The sequence below is a fragment of the Protobothrops mucrosquamatus genome, unplaced genomic scaffold, assembly GCF_001527695.2.
Source record: "Protobothrops mucrosquamatus isolate PMUCROS unplaced genomic scaffold, P.Mucros_1.0 scaffold94, whole genome shotgun sequence".
Lineage (NCBI taxonomy): Eukaryota > Metazoa > Chordata > Lepidosauria > Squamata > Viperidae > Protobothrops > Protobothrops mucrosquamatus.
In genome coordinates, this window is record NW_015386469.1 from 649,933 (window position 1) to 677,667 (window position 27,735).

At 37.9% G+C, this 27,735-nt stretch overlaps 1 protein-coding gene across 1 annotated transcript in view; it reads left to right on the forward strand.

Annotated features, from left to right (window-relative positions):
* The first annotated feature begins 2,488 nt into the window (after positions 1–2,488).
* The window catches only part of AFAP1 (actin filament associated protein 1), a 52,064-nt gene continuing 26,817 nt past the window's right edge, over positions 2,489–27,735 (forward strand). Inside the window, exons 1-7 of the mRNA XM_029283446.1 lie at positions 2,489–2,502; positions 11,354–11,482; positions 12,156–12,253; positions 16,892–17,000; positions 18,978–19,189; positions 21,496–21,675; positions 26,124–26,213. Coding sequence (XP_029139279.1) covers positions 11,356–11,482; positions 12,156–12,253; positions 16,892–17,000; positions 18,978–19,189; positions 21,496–21,675; positions 26,124–26,213 — 816 coding nt within the window. The 5' untranslated portion in view covers positions 2,489–2,502; positions 11,354–11,355. The remainder of the gene's footprint in view (positions 2,503–11,353; positions 11,483–12,155; positions 12,254–16,891; positions 17,001–18,977; positions 19,190–21,495; positions 21,676–26,123; positions 26,214–27,735) is intronic.

Genomic DNA, 27,735 nt, shown 5'->3' on the forward strand with positions numbered 1-27,735 from the left:
CAAGCAAAGTGTATAAAGTAACTCAGATACAATTCTGCACTCTGACAATCTATTCTGTTGACCCACCTGGAGGGCATAGTGAAGAAGTGATTTTAAGAGTCATGAATTGCATGGGTGCCCTTTGAAAATAGCCAAATAGGTTCTAGGTGTGGATAAAGGGAGGGCCACTCTTCCCCACTTAGATGCAGCTACATGTGAGAGGTTTGGGTGACCAACAACCATTGTCTCTTGATGTCGACATGGAATTGCATGATCCAATGCTCTTGTTGCCTTTGGGCCAGAAATTGTGGCCCATCACACAATTCAGTGTCATCTTGACCATGCAGAATCCGGTAAAACTGATGAAAGTAGGAGCACAAGGCGGGGTTGTTTAAGGAAGCTGCATGGGCAACAATTTATATTCAGAAAGAAAAGACTTTGTTTTGGTCATAACCCTGCCTTAGCCCTGAACTCTGCAAAAACATAGGTATTTCTATGACTGTAGTAGAACCCTTTCAGAAGTTTTCTTTCATCCTGGATTTCAAGAAGAGTGACTGACTGCCTTGTTCCTTCTCCACATAATGCTCCACCACTGCTTCAGCCGTTCTTTAAAGCCAGTGGACAGAAGACCAAACAACTACAGGGAGAGATCCAAAACAAAGACTGGTTTCAGATCCAGGTTGGAAGCTGGAATGGGAAGTACACAACCTTCCAGGGACAAACATAGGATGAAAAAGAATGAAAAAGCAAAGCCAGGGGAGAATTTGGTTGCACAACTTTCCCAATCATATAACTCAGTGAAATAGCCATTTGCCATGGAATTTCCTCTTTCAGATTCCCTTTCAGGAGAGGAGAGTTGGATGAGGAATTTAAAGTTGAAGGTTCAATTGGCTATCTAGGGCTATACTCCTGTGAGAGACTGAGGAGTATGTTTGAAGAAAACCCCACAAGAACCATTCTCAAGGATGCCTCTATTGTAGGCTAGCTCTGGGATGAGTGAGAGGTTTTCCAGATCTGTATTCTTGAAATGGAAGATGAATTATGGCAGGGTAAATTGTATGGATTAGGCTTCTCTCAAGTGAAATTACAGGAGCTTTGTGGCTATTTACATCTAAATTTTTCATCTTTAGGTCCTACCTCACTGTTCAGCTCACTGTTACATTATACATATTTCGGTGATCTCCCCTTACCTCAATCTTAGAACTTCCATTTTCTTTTCACCCCAAAATCTCCTCTATTGATGGGTTATTAAAATGCCTACTTTTATTATACTTATATTTTCTGCAGTATGCAAAAGAATGCTTTTTATACTAAAATTTCTCTTTTATATGCCAGTTGTCTTTCTAGCCAACTTTATATATTTATTGGAGTCATATTCTACTCTAAGCTCCTTAACTTTTTTTCTAGGATATATCAAGTCATATTTCATCTGAAATTCATAACATGAAGGTACATTGACAGCTTCTATTGGCAGAGCTAGAGGTTCATGTTTCACTAACACATTCAGCGTCTTTAGAAGATACAGAATTGCAGAGGTTGCTATTCTGTTGATGGCAACAAAACAGAACAGAACAAAACAACCCTGCTCATTCTTGCTTAGCCTAAGGCTTTAGCCAGCCATTTCCACACTAAGGTAGAATTTATCAAAAGATGTAGTTTTAATGATGTTAGGTAAACAGGGTAGGGGAACTGGAAAGCAGCTGCTAGTGGGGAAATCCTTTGTTTTACCTAACTTCCTCAGGCAGGAACATAAAAATCTTTTTTTTAAAAAAATCAAGCATTTCAGCCTAAACGAGGCCTTGTGCAATCAGGAAAATCCCGATGCTACTTCAAGACACATTTAAATCAAGGAGGGGTTTGATAAGTTGTGTAGGTGAAAGGGGGCAGATGCGTAGCCCCCATCTGAGAACAAGTTTGGAAGCCTTGGACAAATAAAGATGCGGCAGATCAGTGCTGGAATAGTTTCCCGATTTTTACATTACTTCTGTCATCTCAGCAGCGGGATCGAAAGGCAACCTCTTCCCCTCAACATAGGCTCTGGTTGAATTTCTGGCTCCCATCTCACTTTCGGGTCGTGCTTGCAAACCACCGGAGACGCCAGGACTTCCTGAGTTGAGGAGCCATGCTCGTGTCTCGCTCCCGGCTTCCTGGGCCCGTTGCAGGGGTTATGAGCCCCCCCTCGCCTTGGGGAGGGGGCGCCGCGCCGCGGCGGCCGCATCCCAGGCAACGTCTAGCGCTTCGAGGGCGTCTCCAGTCCCTGTGTGGATGGAGGAGGGCTGTGCCCAAAGACCCACCACCACTTTTTCTTCAGGGCTGCCCCCTCCCTCCTTTGTTCTCTCGGCCCCGCCCCTCCCTCACTTTTGCTTGCCCATTGGCTCATGCAGCTTTCACTCGGGGTGGGGGACCCGCTTGGTCCCGCTCCCGGACCCTGGGTGAGATTGCCGAGGCAGGGAGCCCCGGCGTTGCCTTCGTTCCGTTTTTGCCTCGTCCCGGGCTCCGGCAGCGGCGCGAGACCGGCAGCAGGTAAGGGCTCGCGCGCTTCCCAACCCCAGCGCGTCCGCTCCTCCAAGTCATGGCCGAGCAGGAAGGAGGGAGGCTGCTAGCCCGGGAGCCTTCAAGCCCGGAGACAAAAGGCGGCCTCTCATGGCCACGGCCGGGTGCCCGCCGGGTGCCTCACTTCTGAATGGCCTGGCGAGACTCCGAGGTCGAAGGCTGCGCGCTTGTGGCGCTGAGTCTCTGGGCGGTGGGCTGAAAGCAAGACGGGGTCTGCCCAAAAGCTCGCCTTTCGGCCTGCCAGGGAGATTGCATCATGTAACAGTTCCAGACTGGGCGCGGAACGCTCTTTGCTAAATTCTCCAGGCCTAAGAAAGCCTCCCGCCTCTTGCCCTGGTAGGTTGGATTGGCTGGCGGGGGATTTGGAAGGCTGAGCGGCGAGGAAATACGATGGGCTGCCGCAGGGATTAGTCCTCCGAGTGGAGTTTCCGAGCAGCCGGGAAGAGTGGGTTTCGAGGCGGGAGAGGTTTAGGGAGAAACTGTTTGCAAGCAGCGGTCTCCAGACTTCAGTAGAATGGTACCGATGCTCCGGCTTTGTGTACAGTGTCCAAAAGGTTAGGTTACGTTGCACAGATCTGTGCGTTACACGTTTGTACAGTGATGTAGCATAGTCAGATTCATAATTAAGACCCGCAAAATATAGGTCTCCTACATCTGTTTACGGCAAATGCTGAATAGAGAAGCAAAAGATTGCTGTTAATTAAATTGGTAGACTTGGAAAGGAGCGTATTTCCGACTAAAGTTGCAAAGACTTCAGTAAGTCAAACAGTGTATGTGTATGTTTGAAATAAGTAAGAATTCAGCATACTACAATAAAAAATAACGTAACTTCTTTTAAAAACTGGTTGAAAACCTTAACAATTATTTTAATTAAGGTACTTTCAAAGAATTGCTAGCCTGTGCTAAAGACTGCACATATTATTGTTGTAGTCATTGTTCTAATAAAAAATAGCCTTCATAATGTAGTATGATAGAATTAATTGTTAATCTTTTCTGGGAAAATTTATTTTAATCTTTGGCTTTAATAATATGATATGCTATATTAACATTTTATAAAAATTAGTTGAATAACAAAGTAGCACTAGGCTAATGGATAAATATAAACACTACATCAGGTGCAGGAATGGACAGAATCAAGGTAGGCAGATATAGAGCAAACATTCCACACTCACAGTTTAAAAAAACTAGAAAATAGCAACAAAAAGTATGTGTCTTTTTAGTGTGCAAAGTACCTGCAATATCTGAGATTACTGTAATAGAGTAAAATTTTAGTGGGATTTCCTATTCCTCAAATTCCATTCAATTTGTATTGATTCTCAACTAATAATTTCCACCTAAAGGAACAAATGAATTTCCATTTCAAAAGGCAATAATAAACTGAGTAATTGAAGATAACATTGCTAGTAAAAACAATTGTGTAAAAATATTACAATGAATAAAACTTCAAATGAAGAGAGAAGTCTAATAAGCAGAAAACTTCATTTCACTGACATTAGTTACTCAAAATTCAATTGTTGATTCCAACTTTCACATATGATACCTTTGAAATTGAACTTTCTTTATTACAGGTAGTCCTCAACTTACAACCATTTGTTTAGTAATCCTTGAAATTACAATAGCACTGAAAAAGTGACTTATGACTGGTCCTCAAACTTACAACTTTCACAGCATTCCCACTGTACCTGAGCAAAATTTGGGTGCTTGGGAACCTGCATCTATTTAAAATGGTTGCAATGTCCTGGGATCAGGTGATCACCATCTGTGATCTTCCGTGCAGTGATTCACTTAACAATCATACCAAAAAAGGTCATAAAACTGGGAGCAACTCATTTAACAAACATCTTGCTCAGAAGTGGAAATTCTGGTCCCAGTTGGAGTCGTCAGTTGAGGATTACCTGTATAGACTTTGAAAAATAAATTGCTATAAGAAATCTATTACTCCAGAAAATATCACGCAACAATAGAATAGCGAGCTAAGTCAAACTTTGCCCATTTGTATGGCTTAATGAAGGTATTTTGTAACCCAGAATGTGAGTGAAGAGTTAACATCCCTTAAAAGATAAAGAACATAAAATGTACTTATATGACCCTCAAATCTGGAAACAATTGTGGAGAGCAAATGAGTTAAATAATTGTGAATTGGGATATCATTTAAGGGTCGTGTAGGAATACATGGGCAAGAGTTTCTACCTCCCAAGAACCTGATTTTATCCTCTTTTAAATATTCTTATGTTGCAATTTCATCACCCCCCCTACTTTTAACCAGACTGGTCAGATTAGATTTCTTTTTAGTCAAGCAAAAGTAAATCAGTAGTCAAGATGATTCAACTTAATGTTATAAGTTGCTATAATGTTATATTCATTTGTAACTGAAAAGTATACTTGCTGTTGCAGGTTGAATACATGTAGGTAGTCCTTGGGTTACAGTGGCAATTGTGATTTGCTAAGCGATGCGCTCATAATGCCACATCAAATGGCCATTTTGCTTAGCAACAGCCCTGATTACCATTGTTAAGGACTGTTTGGGTTGTTAAGTGAGGATCTTGTGATACTGACTTCCTGCTGGCTTCCACCTTGACATTGCTTGTGGGAAGCTGGCATGGAATATCAGAGATTGGGATCACCTAACTGCAATTTGCTGCAATCTCATAACTGCAGTCAAGCACCCCAGTCATAGTCATGTGATCGTGTCTCTGTTTCTTTATATTCATAGTTTTCTGATATTCAAGTTTATATACTTTTTGTTAGAAATGAGTGAATCAAATATGAGTAGGTTTATCTTTTCTTTGTTGTTACCGGTGTGCCATCTTCATTGAACACCTAGTATACCAATTCTTTTCTTTTTCTCTTCTTTTGAACAAAACTAAATGGTTTTTTTTTCATATTTGTGAATCATCCTTCAATTCTAAGTTTGAATTTTTCCTTTTCTGATCCAAGCTCTGTAGTGTCAAACTACCAGTCTGTAGTCTTCCTTTATTAACCTGATAATCTAGAACGCTGTAAAGCTTTGCTGCTTTAATCCTATGCGTACTAAGTGTTCATATATTTTCATCATTAGTATCTGAAAATGGATAGGGATATATGTCCCTTAGTTGGATTAGGTACAATATAGCAAACCTGAGGGCTACCTCAGAAGGGCTACCCCAAATTCTTGGCAAATGACAATTATCTCTGTCAGTAAAAAGGAAGAAGAGCTTTGCATTTTCGCTTTTTCTTTTCAGTATCCCTTTTTAATTTATCTTACATCTTCCTATCATCTGAGAAAGAAGATATAATTATTAATGCTGCTTGTTAATTAGAACTATACATGTTTCAGAAATGCTTAGGAAAACGTGCTTCAGTCCTTAGAGAGGGATAGCATATCTGTGCTATTCCTTAAAGCAGTCTGTTTTCTCTTATTTCTGTAATTGAAAAAAGGATGCAGCTGCTTTAAGAATCACATTAACGAGTTAAAGTCTTAATGCTATCACATCTTTTTATAGACTCACAGGAGAAAAAAGGTAGGTTGTTTCTAAATGAATGCGGATATGCAGCAAATTCCAAAGTACTTATTTCAAGTTATTTTTGGAGCATGCACAAGCTTAACAATTACAACAACATTTTGCTGAAAAACAAAAGTGATATTTTTAGAAATAGTTCTGCTTAAATAAGTATATTTGAAAACAATTTTACTAAACTCAGGGTTGAGGTATTTTATTTTCAGGAGAGTTTGTTTCCACTGAAATGTTAACTGCGTCAAAGACAATTTTGTCAAAAAAAAAATTAAGAGCAGAACTTAGTTTTGAATAGAATTAATGTTTATTTGCTCAGCTATGAGGGGCAAGCTATGTGTTTGGTCTCTTGGTCAGAGTAAGTTAAATCTGAAGAGGAACTGTGTCCAAAGAAGATACATTTCCAGCTGGGATCTGTAATTGAAATTTTAAAAGAGGGGGCAGTCCTTATTAGGTCATTCACATTTATGAACAATACAGATAAAATCCCTAATGAATTGGCAGGAATATTCAATTTTGCTTGTACTTGGCAAGCATGCTTATTCTGGCAGAAGCCTCTGCCTTTCTCTTGAGTCTGAAAAAGGCCCAGGCTATTTCTCTGACCTCACACTTAGTTGTGGTTACAGTTGTTTAAACAATAGGACTTTTTTCATCTCCCCAAGGGATTCCAAAGTAAGCACAGGATCAGAGAGAGACACACCCTTCTATGGGTTTCAAAAAAGGCAGACATATTTGTGCTGAATCTGTCTTTTAGTCTGCCGTGTCCTACATTTTAAATGGAAAATATCATTTACAGAACACATATTTAGCAAAATAATTTTCATATATAAAAATGGCTCAAAATGCTTAAACTTTTGAAGAGGTGCACCTAGTACACTATTTCAAACCATGAAAAGGGAATTATCTAGGAATGCAAAGCAATCAGCCATGCACCCATTATTTTTATTTAAGATGTAGGATTGAGCAGGGGGCTGGCAAATAGCAAGGGGGATTTTCTGAAGAGAAATGTCTTAGCAGTTCCCTCTCTGTACGCGTGTGGGTGTATGTATGTGTGTGTGTGTATATATATACGTATATACACACACACAAACATACAAATACATACATAGATACATACATGGCTGCATGACAGATCCCGTTCATGTTTAGAATTTCCTTATTCAACACAGAAAGGGGATCCAAAGAAGAACTTTTGGGAGATAACGTTACTTTTGCTGTCTGTACTTTTTGAAACCTCATTCATGTTTTGGGAGGCCCTTCCTGGCTTAGCAGGAAGAACTGGATAAGATAGTAGGGATTGACAGTCATTTTCTACTGTGAATTTTACTATTGCCTTTAAAAAAATATTTATGGATTTTGGCACAAGAATGTTTAGGCAGCATCTGCCAAATAGATAATTATTCTATAGGCGTGAGCCTCAAATCTGTACAGGTAGTCCTCAACTTACAACACTTCGTGTAGTGACCATTCAAAATTACAACGGCATTGAAAAAGGTGTCCTATGACCATTTTCACACTTATGACTGTTGGCCCATCCCTACAGTCACATAAGATTTACATTCGGATGCTTTACATCTAGTTCATATTTATGGCGGTTACAATGTCCCGGGGTCATCTGAACATCTTTTGCGACCTTCTGACAAGCAAAGTCAACGGGGAAGCCAGATTCATTTAACAACTGTGTTACTAATTTAACAACTGCACTGATTCACTTAACAATTTTGGCAAGAAAAGTCGTAAAGTGGGGCTAAACTCACTTAACAAATTTCTCACTTGGCAACATAAATTCTGTGCTCAATTGTACTGCTAAATGTATTTATATCTCTTTGGAAATAGAAATAAATTAAAAATGGTTGTCATCTGTTTTTGGAGTGGACAGAAGAGACCAGTTTCCACTGGGATTGATTGGTTAGAATTGGTCAAGAGTACTGTATGTGAATCTAACTTATGATTTAGTCACCACACTTGAATGACACTAAATAAACAAAACATTACACAACAATTAACATTTGAATGGCATTAACAATAATTTTTTGCTTTGATTCAATGTCTGTGCTGTTATGTTTAACATTATCTTGAAAGGGCTTCCACTATTTAGGGCTTTGGTTGGGTGGCACTGAAGATTACCATACTGATTTCTTTTCTGCAGTCTTTGAAGAACCTTTACTCTCATCAGAGTGAGCCCAGTTAGGGAGGTCTTTCCCAAATTAAAATTGTAAGGAGAAAAATATTAAGGTACAGAGACGTAATATTTTAAAAAAGAAAACTAAACTTAATTTTAGAACAACATATTTTAAAATGTATGGATTTTTTCCTGAATTTCTGTAGGGTGTCCTTACTGTTTATAATTTTAAGACCAATTGACTTATTAAAGAACATAATTCATCTACTGCTTTGTGAGGTTTTTTTTTAATGTTGGTGTTGAGTATATGGGGAGTTGATCTGATCACATGTGCAGGTGGGCTACAACAAAACTTTTCTCTTCAGATGTTTACTTTATGACATTTTCTTTCTTTTGGATGGTATAAGTTGTTCAGAGTAGCGATGCTCCCTCAGAAGTTTGCAAGAAGGGGCTGGATAGCCAGTTATCAGGAATGTTATATAATAGATTTGTTATAACTGCGAGGAATTAAACTAGATGACCTTTAGCACACATTCCTGTTCTTTGATTAACAATTTTTATTTACTTAGTCAGATGACTAATTCTGATTGATTTTATGGCATCAAATTGTTGTTGGCTCTTAATAGCCACATAGATTGTGGTAGGGGGCTGTTTCTGAGTAGTATGAGCAAAGAACATCAAGTGTGCATGCTAAAAATATGTATATCTCCCAGGAGGATCACATAAGTTGTGAAGGTCATCCCACTGCCTAGTAGTTAAAGCAAGCAGAAATCTATTCTTGGGCAGCAGTGATATAGGAAGATGCCGGATGCAGCAAAGAATACTATTCATACTATATAGAAGAAGAAGGCAACGGTAAATAACCCTTGGATTTTTACCAAGAAGATCACATAGATAGACCAAATGTAGTCACATAAATGAATTATAATCTGCTTTTCAAGAATTAGCTGGGCTTGATTGTGCTTAACATCTGAATCCTGATGTGGTCAGGCAGATGCTGCCACCTGCTGAAAAGCTCTGTGAAGGCTATAACTAAGCATTAAATGAAACTGTTTCCAAAGTCAGTGAGATTCCCATCTGGGTAATGGCCACAAACTGATCTTAAAAAAAATTAAATAGGATCTCATCTGGTTAGAATGTGAATCCAAGACTACTAGGGTAAACCCAGGGTTATAGGTTAGCCTGGGAAATAAAAAAATACACAAAAAGACATTAGCAAACAAATTCTGTAATCTTGCTAGGAAAATTTCATGTATGTGGCATCAGGATTCATCCTTGACTGAGAGGAATCTTTGTCTTATAAGAGTGAAGGGAGGAGCTAGCTTGGTAGAAAGTAGACATTTGGTGATACATGGAATTATGCAAACATTTTTGTGATGGGAAAGAAAAGAATATTTGGTCTTGATTATGTTGACTGATGTAATGTTCTGTTCAAGTTGTTCACTATATAAACTACACCTGATTGCATTTGGCATACAAGCAATAGGTCAGCTAGGTGTGGCTTTCATATTTGAAATACTGTGCTAAAGAACTTCTAAGCATCTAATTTCTTTTATATGTTGTAAATGAATGCAGAAAAGGAACATTGAGTATAGAGGTTTTAATGATATTTCAAACACTTCAGAATTCTGAAGCATTTTTATTTTACAGAGTATTGAAAAATTTGGTAAATAAACATTTTCAGTTAAAAATCATGAATATAACTGAAGAATAGCTTCATGAATTTTATATATATATTTCGTGAACAGAAAGTCTCAGTCTGAAAATTTATGTTATAATAACTTTAAATAAAATAATTACTTGATTTCTCAGTAACAAATCAAGATACTTGTCTCTGTATATTGCATATACTTTTGATAAATGAACTTGGAGAGGAAGAAATTTTAATCTCAATAAAAGCACTTTTTATTAAAAAAAAAAAAAACCAAAACCTTATGTGAAACAGATTCTTTGGGCCTGTGGTAGGTTGGTGTTGTGGGTAACATGTTGTGGACTGAAGTAATAGGATGTGACAAATCCTACTTTGACTATTTCTAGGCATATCTTGATTAAACCTTGATAATAATGTGGAAACTTCTTTTTCTTATCTTTAGGGCTAGAAGAATTATATGGATAACTTTTTTCTGTGTATATTCTGACATATTTTATTGTCACTAGATGTAAAAACACTTAAATACAGTATTTAACAATGAGGTTAAGTATGTGATAGATTAAAAGTAAAACAAATTAGTACTAAACATTTCAAACTGAAAACACATGATAATTGAAGTCTTTATTTATGAAGCATTCTGTTGGGATAAAACAGTTTCCATGTTGCCAATATACAGCATGCTGTGAGATTATTAAATTTACATGACTTTGTCTTAAACAGATGGTGGCAGTAGCTACTTAATTCTGAAAGAAATCTTTTTTTAATTTACTAGTTATTAATGGCAAGATAAGTAAAGCATTCTCAGTTTTCCTCATGAAGCTTATGTGAATGAATGGTGTTTATTACTTGATCCAAAAGTTCAGCAGATTAGAGCCCTTGTGACAAACTTGTATCTGGATATGAAGTTTGCATTCAGAAGTAAGATGCCAGAAATATGAAAAGCTGCTCCCAAGATCTCATGAGTCTTTAATGAATGCTTCATCATTTGTAAACTTGCCAGCAGGACGTAGGGATAATTCTCCTTACTAGCAAATTGTCTTTTGAACATAAAAGATTTCATTTTGCTAAAGCAAGCAGCCATAAGTTTTTCCTCCCTTAATATTTTTAATTTTGTTAAAAGCATCTGAACCTGACTGAGGGTTATCAGAATTCATACACTTTAATTGAAGAGTATATAATTACCATTTTATTTCAGTTTATAAAATACAACATGTAAATAATCTGTAGAGCATAGGCATCTCTTCGTATAAATATATATAATATATAATTGTCAAGCACAAAGAAATTATGCTTCTGAAATTCAGCAGCACACATTTCTCCCGTGTTTAACTTCTTTTGCTTACTAAGCTTATTCTTTTTTTGGCACCTTGTATAAAGTTGTGTACTTCAAAAAACAATACTATGATGGATTTGTATGTGTATGTGTATGATTAGGCAGCTATTAATGATAATTTTAATACATTACAATATATATATATATTTGTTTATAGAGCTCCTAGGTTATGTGTTATAAAAATGTTTTAGGTTCCATTTAGATGCTTTATTTTTACCTTTCAGCCATGGAAGAATTAATAGTTGAACTCCAGCTGTTTCTTCAACTTCTGGACCATGAATACTTGACATCTACGGTCAGGGAAAAGAAAGCAGTTTTAAATAACATTCTTCTAAGGATACAGGCAACAAAAGGTCAGGGTCATTCTCATACTGTTTACATACATGATGCTCTAAAGCAACATGCAGAGACAGAAAGAAAACAATCGAAATCCTCACCTCTGCCATCAGATATAGTGTTTCTGTATTTATGCAAAACACCTTAGAACTTTTTTGGGGCTGTTTTCTTGTCTCCCTATGAGGAGGTTTGGTGGGAGCTGCCTGAAAGATAGAGGGATGTCTTCATGACTGTTTCATTGTTTTCTGTTTAAGGTATTGAACTAGGAGCAGGGAGAAACCCACTGCCTTTCTCTCAGGCCAACCTATCTCATAAGATCCCTGTGGGAAAAATGTGGAGGGGGGAAAACTCTATACACTGCCTTAGAGTTCTGGCAGAAAGGCAAGACACATAACTAACACACACCCAAGCAAATGCACTGGGCCTTATGCTAGCTGGGAATTTGAGGAGCTATACCCAACAGTTCTGGCGGACGTTAGACTGGGAAAGGCTGCCTTCTAATATAGATTGATGGTTTTGTGTATTGTGGAATAGTCCTTCTTTCCAGCTTTTGCTTTTCATTTGATGAGATATTCTGTTTTCTTTTTTTCATTTTCATATGTACATATGTTTGTATCATCAAATATTGTGGAAAGCTTTTCACTCCATTTAATATTTTCTGTTGTAAATGCATTTTTCCCTTTCCATTAGACTTTGAGGTAAAAGAAAATGTACAGAGACAAGAGATTGCCATCAATTTGCCTGCACCACCTCAGATGCCTTTGCCAGAAATCCCACAGCAATGGCTGGTAAGTCTGTCATGAGAGATCTCATTTCTCCTTTCCTCAGTTTTTAAACCAAGCTACACATTTATCTGAATTGGTTCCTTCTAAATGATTGTATAAAGAATGTTTCATTTATTTCAAGTAATTATTTAATGACAACCAAAGATTATTCCATCACCAATTGGATGTCTTATACTTATTCAAAATTCATTTAAGATCTCATTTAAATGTTTAATATTTTGTTTATTTTATGAAAGGTTTCAGCAGATAAGTAGTTTTCTTTCCAGATTACTTACACAAGTGATTCATCTGGTGTATTAGCTAGTATCACTGAAATAAATTTGCATGCAAAATGTTTTTCAAATTATAACTGGGTATTAAGTGATTATTTGTATTTATGTAGTTAGTAGTTATGCAAAGAAAGGTGAAGGTTTCCCCTATCCCAGGGGTAGGCAACCTTGGCTCTTTTATGACTCGTGGACTTCAACTCCCAGAACTCCTGAGCCAGCATAGCTGGCTCAGGAGTTCTGGGAGTTGAAGTCCACGAGTCATAAAAGAGCCAAGGTTGCCTACCCCTGCCCTATCCAGTCATGTCTGACTCTAGGGAAAGGTGCTCATCTCTGAGAGAGCCAGCATGGTCTGAAGACATTTCCGTGGTCATGTAGCCAGCATAACTATATACACCAAGGTGCACAGAACGCTGTTACCTTCCCACTTCTCTTGAAGTGGTACCTATTTATCTATTTGCATTTGCATGCTTTTGAACTGCTAGGTGGGCAGGAGCTCACCCTGTTGTACAGCACTCGGGTTTTGAACCTGGGCTGTCAGCTTTTTAGCTGACAAGCTCAGCCTCTTTAACCGCTGAGCCATCGCGCCTCCAGCAGTTATGTATTATATGACATATCTGAGATTGATGCAAAATAATTACGTTTTATTTCCATTAGTTTATACTTGGTAATTATTAGAATATAACTGATGATATTTTGCAGTATTTAACAGTTTGTTGTTGTTCTAAGTTGCGAAGTCATGTCCGACCCATCGCGACCCCATGGACAACGTTCCTCCAGGCCTCTACCATCTTCTGGAGTCCATTTAAGCTCACGCCTACTGCTTCAGTGACTCCATCCAGCCACCTCATTCTCTGTCGTCCATTTCTTCTATTGCCCTCAATCTTTCCCAGCATTAGGCTCTTCTCCAGTGAGTCCTTCCTTCTCATTAGGTGGCCAAAGTACTTGAATTTCAACTTCAGTATCTGGCCTTCTACAGAGCAGTCAGGGTTGATCTCCTCTAGGACTGACCGGTTTGATCGCCTTGCAGTCCAGGGGACTCACAGGAGTCTTCTCCAGCACCATAGTTCAAAGGCCTCAATTCTTTTGTGCTCAGCCTTTCATTTAACAGTTAATATGAAATTATAAAAAAGGTGAAATTATAAAAAAAATATGAAATTATAAAAAACTAGATTTTCTAGTTTTCAGGAATAATGTGTATATCATATACCAAAGGGCTTTTAGCTATCTTCCAATACTGTAAAACAAACAAACAGGAAAGAATGATGGGCTCATTCTAAGCATGCAAAGGTTCTCATTAGCAGAAGGTGGTAGCAGCGCGGACATTTGCACTTTTAGAATGATTCAGAAAGAGAGGAAATGCTTTGACACCCTCGGCTGGTGCCTACTTGGCTTTAGTCTAAAAGTGGCCCTGTCCTAGGATACCGTGTAAAAACCACAATGAATCATAATTATTAAAATTATTATTTTTAATTACTGTTAAAATCTGGCCATTAGATCAGAGACAGGCAGCCTGTGATCTCTGGCTTAATGGTATGTGTGCCAAAACATGTTTCCCTTCATGCAACATCCTGGTTTGGAGGGAAAAAGAAAGAGAATCCAAAAGAGGAGGAGAGAAAAAGATAAAGGCCTGTTAGGAGGGAAAAATGTAACCGGAGGGAATGGTGTTTCTTAACCTCTTCTGAGTCTTGAAGCACCCAATTTTTATTTCATCCCTATCTATTACACACCCTCCCCAAAAGATTACCTTAATGAATGTGGACCTTGATAGTATATACTCATGTTTTGAAATGACAGGCATTATTTGTAAATATTTTACATATATTTTCTTGGTCCCAGCCCTTTAATAAGTCAGAAGAACGTGCATGCACACAAACACACATACGGTAACAGCTCTTGGTATGCTAATCTTAATGTACAAATGAGGGAGCAATATGTTTTGTTTGCATTATAGTATAAATGTGTTTCTTCTTCTTCTTGTGCCATATCAATTATTGGACGTTGGCGATCATGTTGGCGATCCTGTTTTTATCAGCAGCCGCACAAAAAAGTGCTGCTGAGTTTTGTCCAAACCAGTCCTTTAGATTTTGAAGCCACAATATTCTTCTTCTGCCTGGACCTCGTTTGCCTTCAATCTTTCCCTGGAAGATTAAATGGAGTATGCTGTATTTTTCTGGGTGTCTCATCACATGTCTGAAATATTCTAATTTTCATTTTTTAATTGTTTTGATGATTTCCCTTGGCTTTCCCAGGTGGCTTATCACCTCCTCATTTCTGATCTTGTCAATCCAGCTTATACGTAATAGCCGCCTGTAAATCCACATTTCAAATGCTTCTAGTCTCTTCAGGTGGCCTTCTGTCAGACCAACTCTCTGTATCCAGCTTGCATTTCATGAACCTGTATGTGAACAATAGCACAATTTCCTATAAATTTTGTGCTGCATTATACAACCCAGAAATGTTTGTAGAAATGCATGTACAGGTGTTTTCAAAACAACCACAACCAGAAATTGATACGATGCAGAACTGAATAAAATCTGAAAAAATATAAATGAAGCAAATTTACTCTTGATAGATTTTTCCCATCCCTATCTCTGCAAAGCCAAACAAAAATACAAGATTGCAGAAATGGGGAAAAAACCCATTAGAAGATATGGTTGTGGGAACTCACAAATAGCCTAATCCAGGGGTCCCCAACCCTCAGTCCGTGGACCAGCACCGGGTCACGGCCTGCCAGCAACTGGGCCGCACAAACAAGCGAAGCCCCATCCATGGGATGCCAGCAGCGTGGGAAACCACGCCCCCTCCTGTCTGTGGAAAAACCTTTCTGCACGGAACCTGGTACCCAAAAGGTTGGGGGCCACTGCCCTAATCAGTATCATCACTGATTTTAAAATATCAATAGATGAGAAGGGGGAAGTTCAGTGAGAGATTGTAGGTAGCCCACCCTTAACAATTGGTAGCTTAAAAACCACTTGAAATTACACTGGCCTCGGAAAGGGTGCTTTACGACCTGTAAAACATTTCTGACTATTGCAAAATGCCGCACCAACCCACCATGTCACATGATTGCAGTCTGGTGTCTCGGCAACTTGTTCCATGTGTATGACCTGTTGCAAAGTGTCCCGCAACCACACGATCGCCATTGGAAATATTCTTTGCCAGCTTCAGAAAGTCAATGGGGAAGTTGGCAGGGAAAGTTGCAAGCTGCTGTTGCTTGCTGAAAGGACTTCCTCTTGTTTCTAGGGTCTGGCTGAAAGAGCTCCCTTCTGATCCATGCCTGCTTGGAACTTGGCTGCTGAAATCAAAGCAGGCATGAAGTTAAAATCCTCTGCAGAGGCAAGGAGAGAAGGACCCAAGCTCTTTGAATGTCTGGACCTTGGCTGCTGAAATTCAAGCAAGCATGGAGTTCAAAATCCCTCTCTCTATATATGATCAAGCTAATAATTGCTGTCAACATTCACTTCCACTTTGCTTGGGCAGGAGTGCTTGTACCAGGACTGTCAAGTGAAAACTGGAGTGAATTTTGATAGTGGTCCTGCTTTGGGGGAACGGACCTGCAGCAGGTTTATATAACAATGTAAGAAGCAAAGCTGAGTTTTGAAGGATGGCAAAATTTGTGAGCCCAAACACAGGCCAATTTTCAACCACAATCTTTTTATTTATGATTTAGTTTTATGTAAAGAGGGAGTCACAAGAATTTTGTATCATTTGGGTGGGAAATGGTATAGCAGATTTTGAGATTGCCTTTTAATGAATTAGAAAAGTTTTTGGATAATTGCCTCCCCAAATATTTAATAGCTCACTATTTAGAATTACAAATCCTGTCATATTTTAATGAAAGTAATGTATTAATAGTCTCAAATACTATTTTGCCTTATTGGTATGAGTGCATTATAACTCTGCGCGCCTAACTTTTTAAGAGGCTCTTTGATTTATAAATATTTAGGTTGTGTTTTGAATGGTTTTATTATTTTATCTGTGGTTTTGGAGGACGGTTTATTGTTGCGTGCTTGTACTTTTATGGTAGATGCTTTATTGTTGAGATTGTAACCTGCCAAGAGTCATTCAATTGCAGTAGCCCAAAAATTGATTGACTGAATGAATAAACTGAATGAACATATGAATGAATAAATATAATGGTATGTGGAACACTTTAAACACATTTCAGCTTAATTGATGTTGATGCATTAAAAAAAATGAAAAGAATTGTTTGGGGAATGATATCCGTTAAGATGTGTAGAATTGCATTAAAGAATCAAGGTTTTATAACAAATCAGTAAGATTTGAATAAAAGATCAAACAACTGTTCTTTATATTAATGTTTTTCTTCGATTGGTGAATTTGCTTAATTTCTCTCCCCCCCCCCATTTAGCCCCCAGATGATGGTCCTCCTCCATTGCCTTCCTCTTCTCTTCCTGAAGGTTACTATGAAGAGGCTGTGCCACTCAGCCCAGGGAAAGCTCCTGAATACATTACATCCAGTGAGTAAAATATACCTTTAAAGGGATGCAAGTATATTTTCTTGCTTAGTTGTTTTCATTTATGAATATAAAATTCAATTGTAATTTTTTAAAGAAGACTATTCACAAGTATCTCCGACTATAGCATACTTTATTAAAATGGTATTCTTAACCAGCTCCTAATGAACCTGTGGCTGTTTCTAAATAACATTAAGATACTGCAGAACTTACCAGGAATAGTGCTATTGGTTTGTTACACATTTCTTGTGTATTTAGTCTGCTTTTATTGTCACTAAATAATGTTCATCTTCTCGCGAATATATTCCTAATACAGTCAGAATGGATGAGATAATGCTGGTCTAAGATAGGTAACAGGTGAAGGTCAAGGAGGTATTATGAATTTGAAGCAGAAATTAGTGAAGTAAAAGACTGAAATATCAGAGCCACGATTCCTGTACAGGACTTTTTGCTGAACTTCTTCAAGCAAGAATTTCTAGAGTAGCTTCATGGCAATTCACTATGCAATTCATTACAAAAATCTAACTAGGAGATTACAAGCCATAGATTATTATAGCTTCATTGTTTAGATATATATATTCCACCTTTCATTGAGAAGCTCAAGGTTGCTTACCAGGGTCTCCCTTTATTTTATCCTTATAGTAGTTTAAAGGGGAGGTTGGGCTGAGTGATAGTGACTGACCCAAAGTCACTCAGTGAGTTTTCATGGCTGAAGGCAGAGATAAAGCTGGATGTCCCCGTTATGTTATTGTTACATCCAACTGGCTCTAAAAAGCATCGTCATGCCACGCACCTGAAACATTGGATTCCCTTGTCTGGAGAACTGTCATCACAGTGGCAGAGTTAACTTGTGGGGGACAACTGGACCAACTCTCCAGGGCCACAAAGTTTAGGGTCTCCAAAACCCTGTATCTTTCTTTATGGGTGAAAATGTAACAACCTGTAATGAAACATGTTTCAATATTATTGCTTTCAATTTCCTTTGCATTCATAAAGTTTACTTTTCATTTTTGAAAGAGATCTTATTACTGTAGTCATATATAGAACATTGCTTAAATGTTTTTGTAACTTTCACGAGAAAGCATGTTCCCACAAACACCTGTCAGGCAATAATGAGAGTTAGTTACAAATAGTCTTTGACTTAATGATCGTAGGTAAACCCAGAATGATAGTCATAAGTTGTACTGGTTGTTAAACAGGTTATCATGTGATTGATCTGATTTTAAGATGTTTTTTCAGCAGTTAAGTGAATCACCATGGCTGTTAAGCAAAATTGTGGTCATTAAACAAATGCCATGGTCGTTAAGCAAACCTAATGTTTGCAATGGGTGTTTTTTTGCTGGAAACTGGCAGTTTCGTGCAAAAATTTAGTAAGTTGGTGTCATGTCACTGTGGGGGTGCTGCAAATGACCATAAATGCAGATTGATTGCCGAGCTCCCAAAATGCACTCATGTGACTGCAGGGCAGGCCTGGTTATTGGATCTTTGAACCTGGGTTGTAATTTCCGTTTTGGGGTCTGTTAATAACTTTGAATGGTTGCTAAGCGACCAGTCATAAGTCAAGGACCACTTGTAATTAACTTTTCAGTTGCCAACTTCTAGGTTTATATAGTTAATTTTTTTATGTATAAAGAAAATTTTGCCAGTTAAATATTATATCATTCATGTTATAAGAATATACAATCATAAGGAAAGATCAGCCACACTTGCTTTATTATTTACACTTTTTTAGGTTTGGTATTATTTATGACTCCAAAGTTAGCTAATTTTGCTTGTAAAAGTAATTTTTTATATAAATATCCATAGAATTATATCTATGGAGTATATAATTCCCTGCTGTTAACTTTTAAGGCAAAAGTGCATTTTATTAAATTATGCTGTTATAATGTTATACAGCACCAACTGGTTAATTCCAGATGTGACTTTGTTGGTCTGTTATATGCAGATTTTATTTTAATAGAACTCTTTTTGCCTCTTAAGATTATGATTCTGATGCAATGAGTAGTTCATATGAATCTTATGATGAAGAAGATGAAGATGGAAAAGGGAAAAAAATGAGACACCAATGGCCTTCTGAGGAAGCATCAATGGACCTTGTTAAGGATGCTAAAATTTGTGCCTTCCTTTTACGAAAAAAACGATTTGGACAGTGGACCAAACTATTGTGTGTGATCAAAGAAAACAAACTGTTGGTAACTAAGCCTTATGGATTTTATTGAAATGCCAGTTGCAGTGCATTTAAGTTCAGAATTATGCTGGAAAGTAATCTGTATGGCTCAGGAGCATTTGCTTAAGTATCATGATTTAATTTGTCTTTTTATGGCTTAGTTCTCCTACACAGAAAAGCAGGTAGCCAGCACTTAGCTTCTGCAATATATCTTTGTGTTTTTTCTGAAGTATGATTACTTACTGGAATAGCATGGGCAGCCAAGACCCAAACAATATTTTAATTCTGACTGAATTAAAATTAATGGTAAAATTTTGCAGAAGAGTTAGGCAGGTTGAAAAAGACATACAGAATAATTAGACTGAAGAATATTTAAGAATGTTGTGCAGTGCCTGGTACTTGGAAGGCATCTTGGCATTCAAACATGCAAGTCTCGATTTTGCCCTTTTTCCAAAATCCAGCCCCAATTTAGAATAATTTAAATAATGATACTGTAATAATGGATAGTGCTAGATTGGGAGAATAACATAATTATTTCAGCGTCAGTTTCTGACACTGGCTGCTTTTGACAATTGGTTGCCAAAAATTAATGTTGAAGAAATTCTCTATATTGAGAACCTTGATACTGTTGGCATGTTCATTAAAAAAGTGTTGGAAAAGCATAATACTGGAACATGACAGAAATCATTTTTATTTATATATTAAATTTACATAGTTACCCAACTCACACTTGTTTATGGGCAGTATGCAACAAAACAAGCAATTAAAAACAAATCTAATACAACCATTACAAACAATTCCACATAAAATAAGACTGTGGTAGAATGGACCAACTCCTACATGCAATACAACCATATTGCAGACTCCATAGGGTCCTCGAACCAGCTGGAAAAAAACTGGTTTTTAATGATTTCTGGAAGGCCAATAGGGTTGGGGCTAATCTCACCTGGGGAGGAAGTATGTTTCAGAGGGTGGGTGCCATGGCAGAAAAGGCTCATCTTCTGAATCACATCAGATGAAACTCTTTACCAACTAGGACCCATAACTCTTTACCCTGCTGGACTTGATGGGATGAGGAGATGTAACTAGGGAGAATAATCTCATCCCATGCCATGTGGAGCTTTAAAGGTCAAATATAGCACCTTGAATTGAACCAGGAAGCAAACTAGCAACCAACGCATGGAGCAGAGGTAAAACATGCCATTCTAGGAGCACATATAATAACTGCCTGCACTACCACATTTTGCTCCAGTTGAAGTCTCCAGATGTTTCAAGATAGCCCCATGTATAGTACATTACTGTAATCCATTTGGGAGGTGACTAAGTCATGAGTAACTGTGAGTAGTATCTTAATGGTACACAACATGAAGTTGTGCAAAATCCTTCCTACTCAGGTTTGCGCCTTGAGCAGGAATCATGAGCCCAGAAGGCTCCCCAGATTGTGTACTGGGGATCTTTGTGGCTTTGCAACTCCATCTAATACCAAAGATGGTAAAGCCCCAGAACTGGAAGGCCCTAAAACAAAAGCCAAATAGTCTTGCCACAGTTTATTTGAAACTTGTTCTCCATCCAAACCCAACAGTCTCCAGTTACAGACACAGGGCATCAAAAACATAATTTACTTTGCCAGGAGTAAAAGAGATATAATCAAGTTTCATCAGAATATTGAGGATACCTCACCCCATGGTGACAGATGATCTCATCCAGTGGTTTCATGTAGATGTTAAACCAGCGTGGGGAGAGCACCAAACCATGTGGAACCGCACATAGAAAGGGGCTGAGAGTGGGGTCTCACCCTCAATCGATATTGATCAGTATCAATCTCATAAAAAAGAAAACAACCAGCCCAATTGAGTGCTGCCCACTCTCACTTTACAGAGCAGATCCAGAAGAATACTATGGTCAATGATATTGAAGGCTGCTGTGAAATAAAGACAGGATGGATGCACTATTTACATCCTGCTCCTGCCAGAGATCCTCCAAAAGCATGACCAACGCCCATATCGCAATCCTGGCAGAAGGGTCTCTAGATAATCTGCTTCATAGAGGGTCTATGGAAGTTGCTAGGTAACCACATTCTTCATAGTCTTTCCTTAAATAGGAGAAATTGGAATTGGAATAAAATTGATATTGTTCCTATTTCAGCTAGATTAATGCTGGTTTTTAACAACATTTTTGTCATTTATTGTAAGTATATTATTGTCAAAAGGGTTTTTGCCATTGTTAATTTGTTAATAATGAAAAGATGATGTGAATGGAATTGTTTATTTAATGTGAAGTTGATGTTTGCTCAGTGAAATTTGATTCTCACATTCTTATTTTTGCCCCTAGTGCTATAAAAGTTCCAAGGAGCAACAGCCTCAGATGGAACTGTTATTGTGTGACTGCAGTATTACATATATTCCCAAAGACAGCAAAAAGAAGAAGCATGAACTGAAAATTGCACACCAGGGTCAGGATGCTCTAGTTCTTGCTGTACAAAGCAAGGAACAGGCAGATCAGTGGCTGAAGGTATGTCACGTTATAATCAATTCCATTGCTCACCCTTCCATTGATTAATTTAATACAAAGTAGTGATTGATAAAATGTATGAAATCTTAGCATAAAATCAAATATGTAAAATATTAATTTCACCCCATCATTAAACTCATAGTGATATAGGAATTCAGCCAGTCAACATGTTAAGTAATAAATTAGGGTTGGACAAATAAACATTGCTCCCTTCTGACACTAGCATGATTATTTAATTCCAATAAACTTTTAAAAAGTATTAAAGTTTGGAAGCAGCAGTGGATTTGCTGACAATTGGAGGTCTAGATGCGTCTTAAATTTATGTGGCTTAAATTAATTATTGGGTAGCTACAGATACAATTTAGCACAATTATATCTTGTTCAATTCCAGTTAATTTAGATTTTGAAAATAAAACAATACTGATTTTAAAAATTGTACCTAGGCATGTGTTGCATATCTGCTTATTTTAAAGGAATTGACCTTCAGCTCCAAAGTATTTATTCCTTACAGGTGTTTGCTCTTTTAAAGCACCTGTCCCAAATATTTAGGTCACAAAACCTAAAACTCTAAGACCTGGTCTTGGGGAGATGCCAGCGGACTGACTACTTTTTATCCAAATTAACCCAACCTTGCAGTCTTGTATGGAGAAAAGTGGTGCAATATCCAATTGCCCTTAGATCTGTTTGTTTTTGTTTTTATGGCTGGCATGCCCTTTCATTTCATAATACAGAACATAGCCAGTTGGACCATATTATTTTCCCCGTGAGGATGGGTTTTCAGAGCACGTGTAGTTGCTTTTTCTCTAGCCAGGGACTGAGGCACAGCTGACCTTCCCTTTAACATTTTCATCTTTAGAGAAATAGTAGTCTTAGGCTTTTTACTCTCATCTGCAAAAATCTTTGTGGTATACTGATAATGCCTTGATACCTACTGGTCCTATGTTCATGTTTTTTTCTGCTCATCTTCAGACCCTGTACCTTAGACCTGGGAACAAGAAGAGAGACAGGCAATATTTTCAGGAGCTATATTTCCAAAATTTAATAGATTCTTTTTCATATAAGACATATTTCATATGAGATACTGTACAGATTTAACAAAGAAAAAAACAAGATTGTGCTTATCTATAACTGTCTTACAAGCATATGCCAAGCTCACCTTATGTGCCTTGCAGAGTTTATGAAAAAGCACAATAGGAGACTTGCATGCAGATATCAAAGATGTCTTCATAAAAGAAGTTAATACCCAGAACAAATCTTTTTCACTCCAACATATTATTTATTTTTTTTGATTGATTGCCAATTAGTATTATTGGGAATAAAATAAACATACAGGAAAAAACAACCCAATACAGAATGAAATTATTCTGCCTTAATTCATCTTTTAGAAATCAATCCAAATAAGATTCATCTAGAAAACATTCTAAACCCAAACCTCTCCAAAACAGAGAAGAAAATTTCATAACTTTTGAGTGAAGCAACTCTAGAGATTCTCTTTTGGTGCCTTTACTACTGCATAGTAGTAAAAAAAAAAACTTAAATCGTACTTAAGGATAATAATACGATATCCTGAATAAGTAACCACAAAGTTCTGTAGAATTCAAGCTCTATAGGCATTTGAAGCTCAAATTGGGACTTGGGATTAGGTAGGAAACTAGTGCTATAGAGCTAGATTAATACTACTTTTAGAATATTAATGTTTTTATTCTTGCATTTAATTTGACAGTTTGCAAAACTCTTAATCTTCCCTTTGGGGACTGAACAGAAGGGTAGACTGGCAGCAGACACATATCTCTCCTTGCTCTGTTAAAACATCCCTAGTTCTTAATTTTGTAGCAAACAGTTTGGGATGGAAACAGCTGTCCTGATAACAGTGAGGGGCCTGAGTTCTGTCTTGCTGGAACGATGAAATCTATCTTTTGAAAGAATGCATGATTTCATAGGCACAGCTCACGGCCAAATTATTCTCTTTGTCCTCTCTCTGACATCTGTGTCTTTTGTAGCCAAAACTAATTGCCTCTGGGATGAACAGATACTGAAAACATGAGCAATATCCTAAGGGTCACTGAAGAGGCAGAAGCAAAAATACAGAATACAGAAATACTTGCACAGCTAAAAGGGATACTTAAATTGAAATACAAATCACATACGTTTTTTTAAAGAAAAATCCATATAGATGTGCTGTTTAATGTATTAAAACAACAGCGTTTTCTTTAGCTTATCGTATGGAAGGGGGAGAATAAGTAGGTTAGGATTTTTTGATAAAGGAAAAACAGGAAGAAGCAACTTAAATGTTTCTGTCATATTCTGTAATAAAAGAAATATTTTGGTATTGTAGGAATTATACATTTTATCTTACTAATAGTCCAAGAGCTTATAATCTAGAAATTGGGGGTAAGCATATTGTTGTGCTTAAGCAGCAGAACAGCATATTTTGTTCCAGGCCTGAAGCAAATCTCTTGGAACATGCATTCTTGTCCTACAGAACAATTTTCAAATATCTCAGGACCTGGAAGAGGAATCTTTTTGCTTAAGAGTTTGTCCCAGAATTAGCACTGCTTATAGAATTCCCACAGAGAGTGTATGATAGCAATTTTTTTGTGTTACAAGAATTTACTGCCTTTCAGTCAATGTCTCTTGGTAGACCCAAAGAATTTTACGTGAAGTAACTCCTTGCTGCTGTTACCTATAAAGAACTCTCATTGTGGCGTAGTTTTGTGCTAAGATTTGCTACATTCGTTAAATAGTGGTTATATGAAACTATGGAAGTTAAGTAAAAATGGGTATGTGGAAATGCTGGTTCCAAATAGGGTTGTTAAGCGAGGACTAACCTGTACAGCAGCATCTCATTGTCCGAGAGGAAGCGATTCAGTCCATCAATAAGATCAGTTGCAAGTAAAAATAACAAGAAATATGCCATCTCTTTCTTTTTTTTTCAATACAACTATATTTTTATAGTAAAATTAAATTCTTGGTATTCCATTATTTTCACACCTTACAATATTATGTGTAAAGAAGAAAATAAAAATACATATTCTATCCGTATTCATTACAATTTAGGATAACAGTGTTAGAATCAGTATAACATTGATTAGAACAGGATTTATTTCAGACGAAGTTAAATTTAACATTGAAAAGGAAGGGATAAAAGAAGAACACACTGTGACCTACATATTGTTATTTAATAAATGTTTCAAGTGTTAAGCAAAGTTATTTTTAAGTTAATTTTGCCCATCTTTTAATTTATAGTAATGTAACTTCCATTGTTTATTTTTATTGTTTCATTGCTTCGCTATTGTTGTTTTTACATTTTTTAATCATTATTTTTCGGTTTTACTGTTGTAAGCCACCCAGAGAGAGCCCCATAGCGGGATGGGGTGGCAAATAAATTTAAGCAAACAAATAAATAAATACTTGATATTGAAGCTCCATTGTATTGTTACTTGATGTATGTATGTGAGTGTGGCTGTATGTGTGTAATGTTTATACAGGTTGTCCTCAACTTACAACAATTCGTTTAATGACCGTTTGAAGTTACAACACTGAAAAAAGTAACTTAATATGGTTTTTCAAACTTATGACCATTACAGTGTCTGCATGATCAAAATTCAGATGCTTGACAACTGACTCATTTTTATGATCACTGCAGTGTCCTGGGTTCATGTGATCCCCTTTTGCTACCTTCTGGCAAGCAATGTCAGTGGGGAAGCCATATTCACTTAACAACCATGTTACTACCTTAACAACTGCAGTGATTCACTTAAGAACTGGGGCAAGAAAGGTTGTAAAATGGGGCAAAATGGAAATTTTGGGCTCAATTGTGATTGTAAGTTGAGGACTACCTATACATGTCGATAAAAAGAAAACATAAATAGACAAAGTAAGTTCATAAAATTAAAATATTAAGAGTAAATAAGATAAAATAATTGTATTTTTTAAAACAGCTATTATACCTCTTTTCAGTTTAAACTTGAGTTGAAAAGTTCAATTTGAATTTAAGCTGCCTAGCAATTTTCTAGGTGCATATGTATATAAAAGGGGAAGAACTGGATGACAAGAAGGAATGTTAAATCTAATTAAAATCTAATTAAAATCTAAATCTAATGACAACTGACTATTAAATCTAATAAGAAACAGAAGGACAACTACGGACATATGACATAAGCATTCCTCTGTCCAGAGTGAGAAGCCTCAGATAGGGAATTGAACTTTTTATCTGTAGCTTTAATGCTTCCTTCATGTCAGGCATAAAATGCTAACTGAGTAAATGGCAGGTATTAATAAGATACTTTCTGATTTACTACCCTAGCAAATTCTCATTCTCTAACTATCAAGATTATAACTGGTCATTCATTTTTTAATACTATCGTTTCCTTTCAGTATAAGCTTTTGTAAGTTTTTTTTAAGTTTCAAGCAAGATACCAATGAACATATTTTTCTATTCTTTAAAGGTAATAAAGGAAGTTTGCAGCACCTACGTTAGCACAGTAGATTCAGATGGACCATCATCTAATTCTGTATATAAGACTGATCTTGAAAAGGTAATTAAATTTCAAACAACGAAATACAATATGGTGGTTTCAGGTTGTTCAGAAATCATTATGAACCAGGAATCCTGAATTATTAATTCTCCAAGGAGATGGACAGTAGTGTGCTGGTTCATGCAGCCCATTCATCTTTGCTTTAGTCTTCTGTCTATGTGAGGTTCCCAAACAAATTTAGCAGGAGTGAAGTTGGGACGGTGGTTTGTTTATTTTAATATGTAAGCAAGGCAAGATTGTAAACTAAATACAAACTAGAGTTTATGGTGTAGCCCATAAATATACATTATACTGTGGTATCTCCTCAGATTATATATACACCATGGCTTAATAAAGTATGAGTATAGGATCAAGTGATGTGCCGACATGGCCAAAGAATTAACATTTATAGTATATATAGTATAACATTTATATATAGTATAACATACATAGTATAACATATACTATATATGTTAGTATATAGTATAACAGCACTGGACCGAGTCGTGCCTTTGCGGCCTCTGACCCGGCACAGATCTCAACTGGCTCCCTGGTTTACCGAGGAGCTAAGAGAGATGAAGCGCCGGAAAAGACGCCTAGAGAGCAGTTGGAGAGCTAGCCGAACTGAATCCAATCGAGCACAGGCAAGGATGCAGGTTAGATCCTACCTAGTGGCGATGAGGGTGGCGAGGTCTAATTACTACTCCACCCTCATTGCATCATCAGATAATCGCCCGGCCACCCTCTTCAGGATGACCCGCTCTCTCCTTCAGTTGAGGGGGGGGAGGATCCCGTGGAGGGGAGGGCTGAGGACTTTGCTCAATATCTGTATGACAAAGTCGCTCGGATTCGAGAAGGCCTTGACTCTGACTGGGTGGCCCCGGGGGAGGAGACGGGAGCAGGTCTTGAGACTGTTATATGGGAAGAGTTTGACTCTGTGGCTCCCGAGGACGTGGACAGGATCCTGGGGAGGCTGAATGCGACCACATGTTTACTGGATCCGTGCCCCTCCTGGCTGGTACTGGCTGCCCGGGAGGGTACACGAGCCTGGCTCCAGGGAATTATAAACGCTTCTTTACGGGAGGGTGTCTTCCCCGTAGCCTTGAAGGAGGCAGTGGTGAGGCCCCTCCTTAAGAAGCCTTCCCTGGACCCAGATGTATTGGCTAATTACCGCCCGGTAATTAGCGAAGGTTGTTGAGAGTGTGGTTGCGCAGCAATTCCCCCGGCGCCTGGAGGAAACAGTCTATCTAGACCTGCTCCAGTCGGGCTTCAGGCCGGGATACAGCACGGAAACGGCATTGGTCACACTGGTAAATGATCTCTGGAGGGCCCGGGACAGGGGCCATTCCTCTGTCCTAGTTCTTTTGGACCTCTCAGCGGCTTTTGATACTGTGGACCACGGTATCATGCTGCGGCGCTTGGTGGAGTTGGGAGTGGGAGGCACCGTTATGCGGTGGTTCTCCTCCTTCCTCACCGACCGTACGCAGTCTGTATTGGCAGGGGGACAGAGGTCGACCCCAAGGCCCCTAACTTGTGGGGTGCC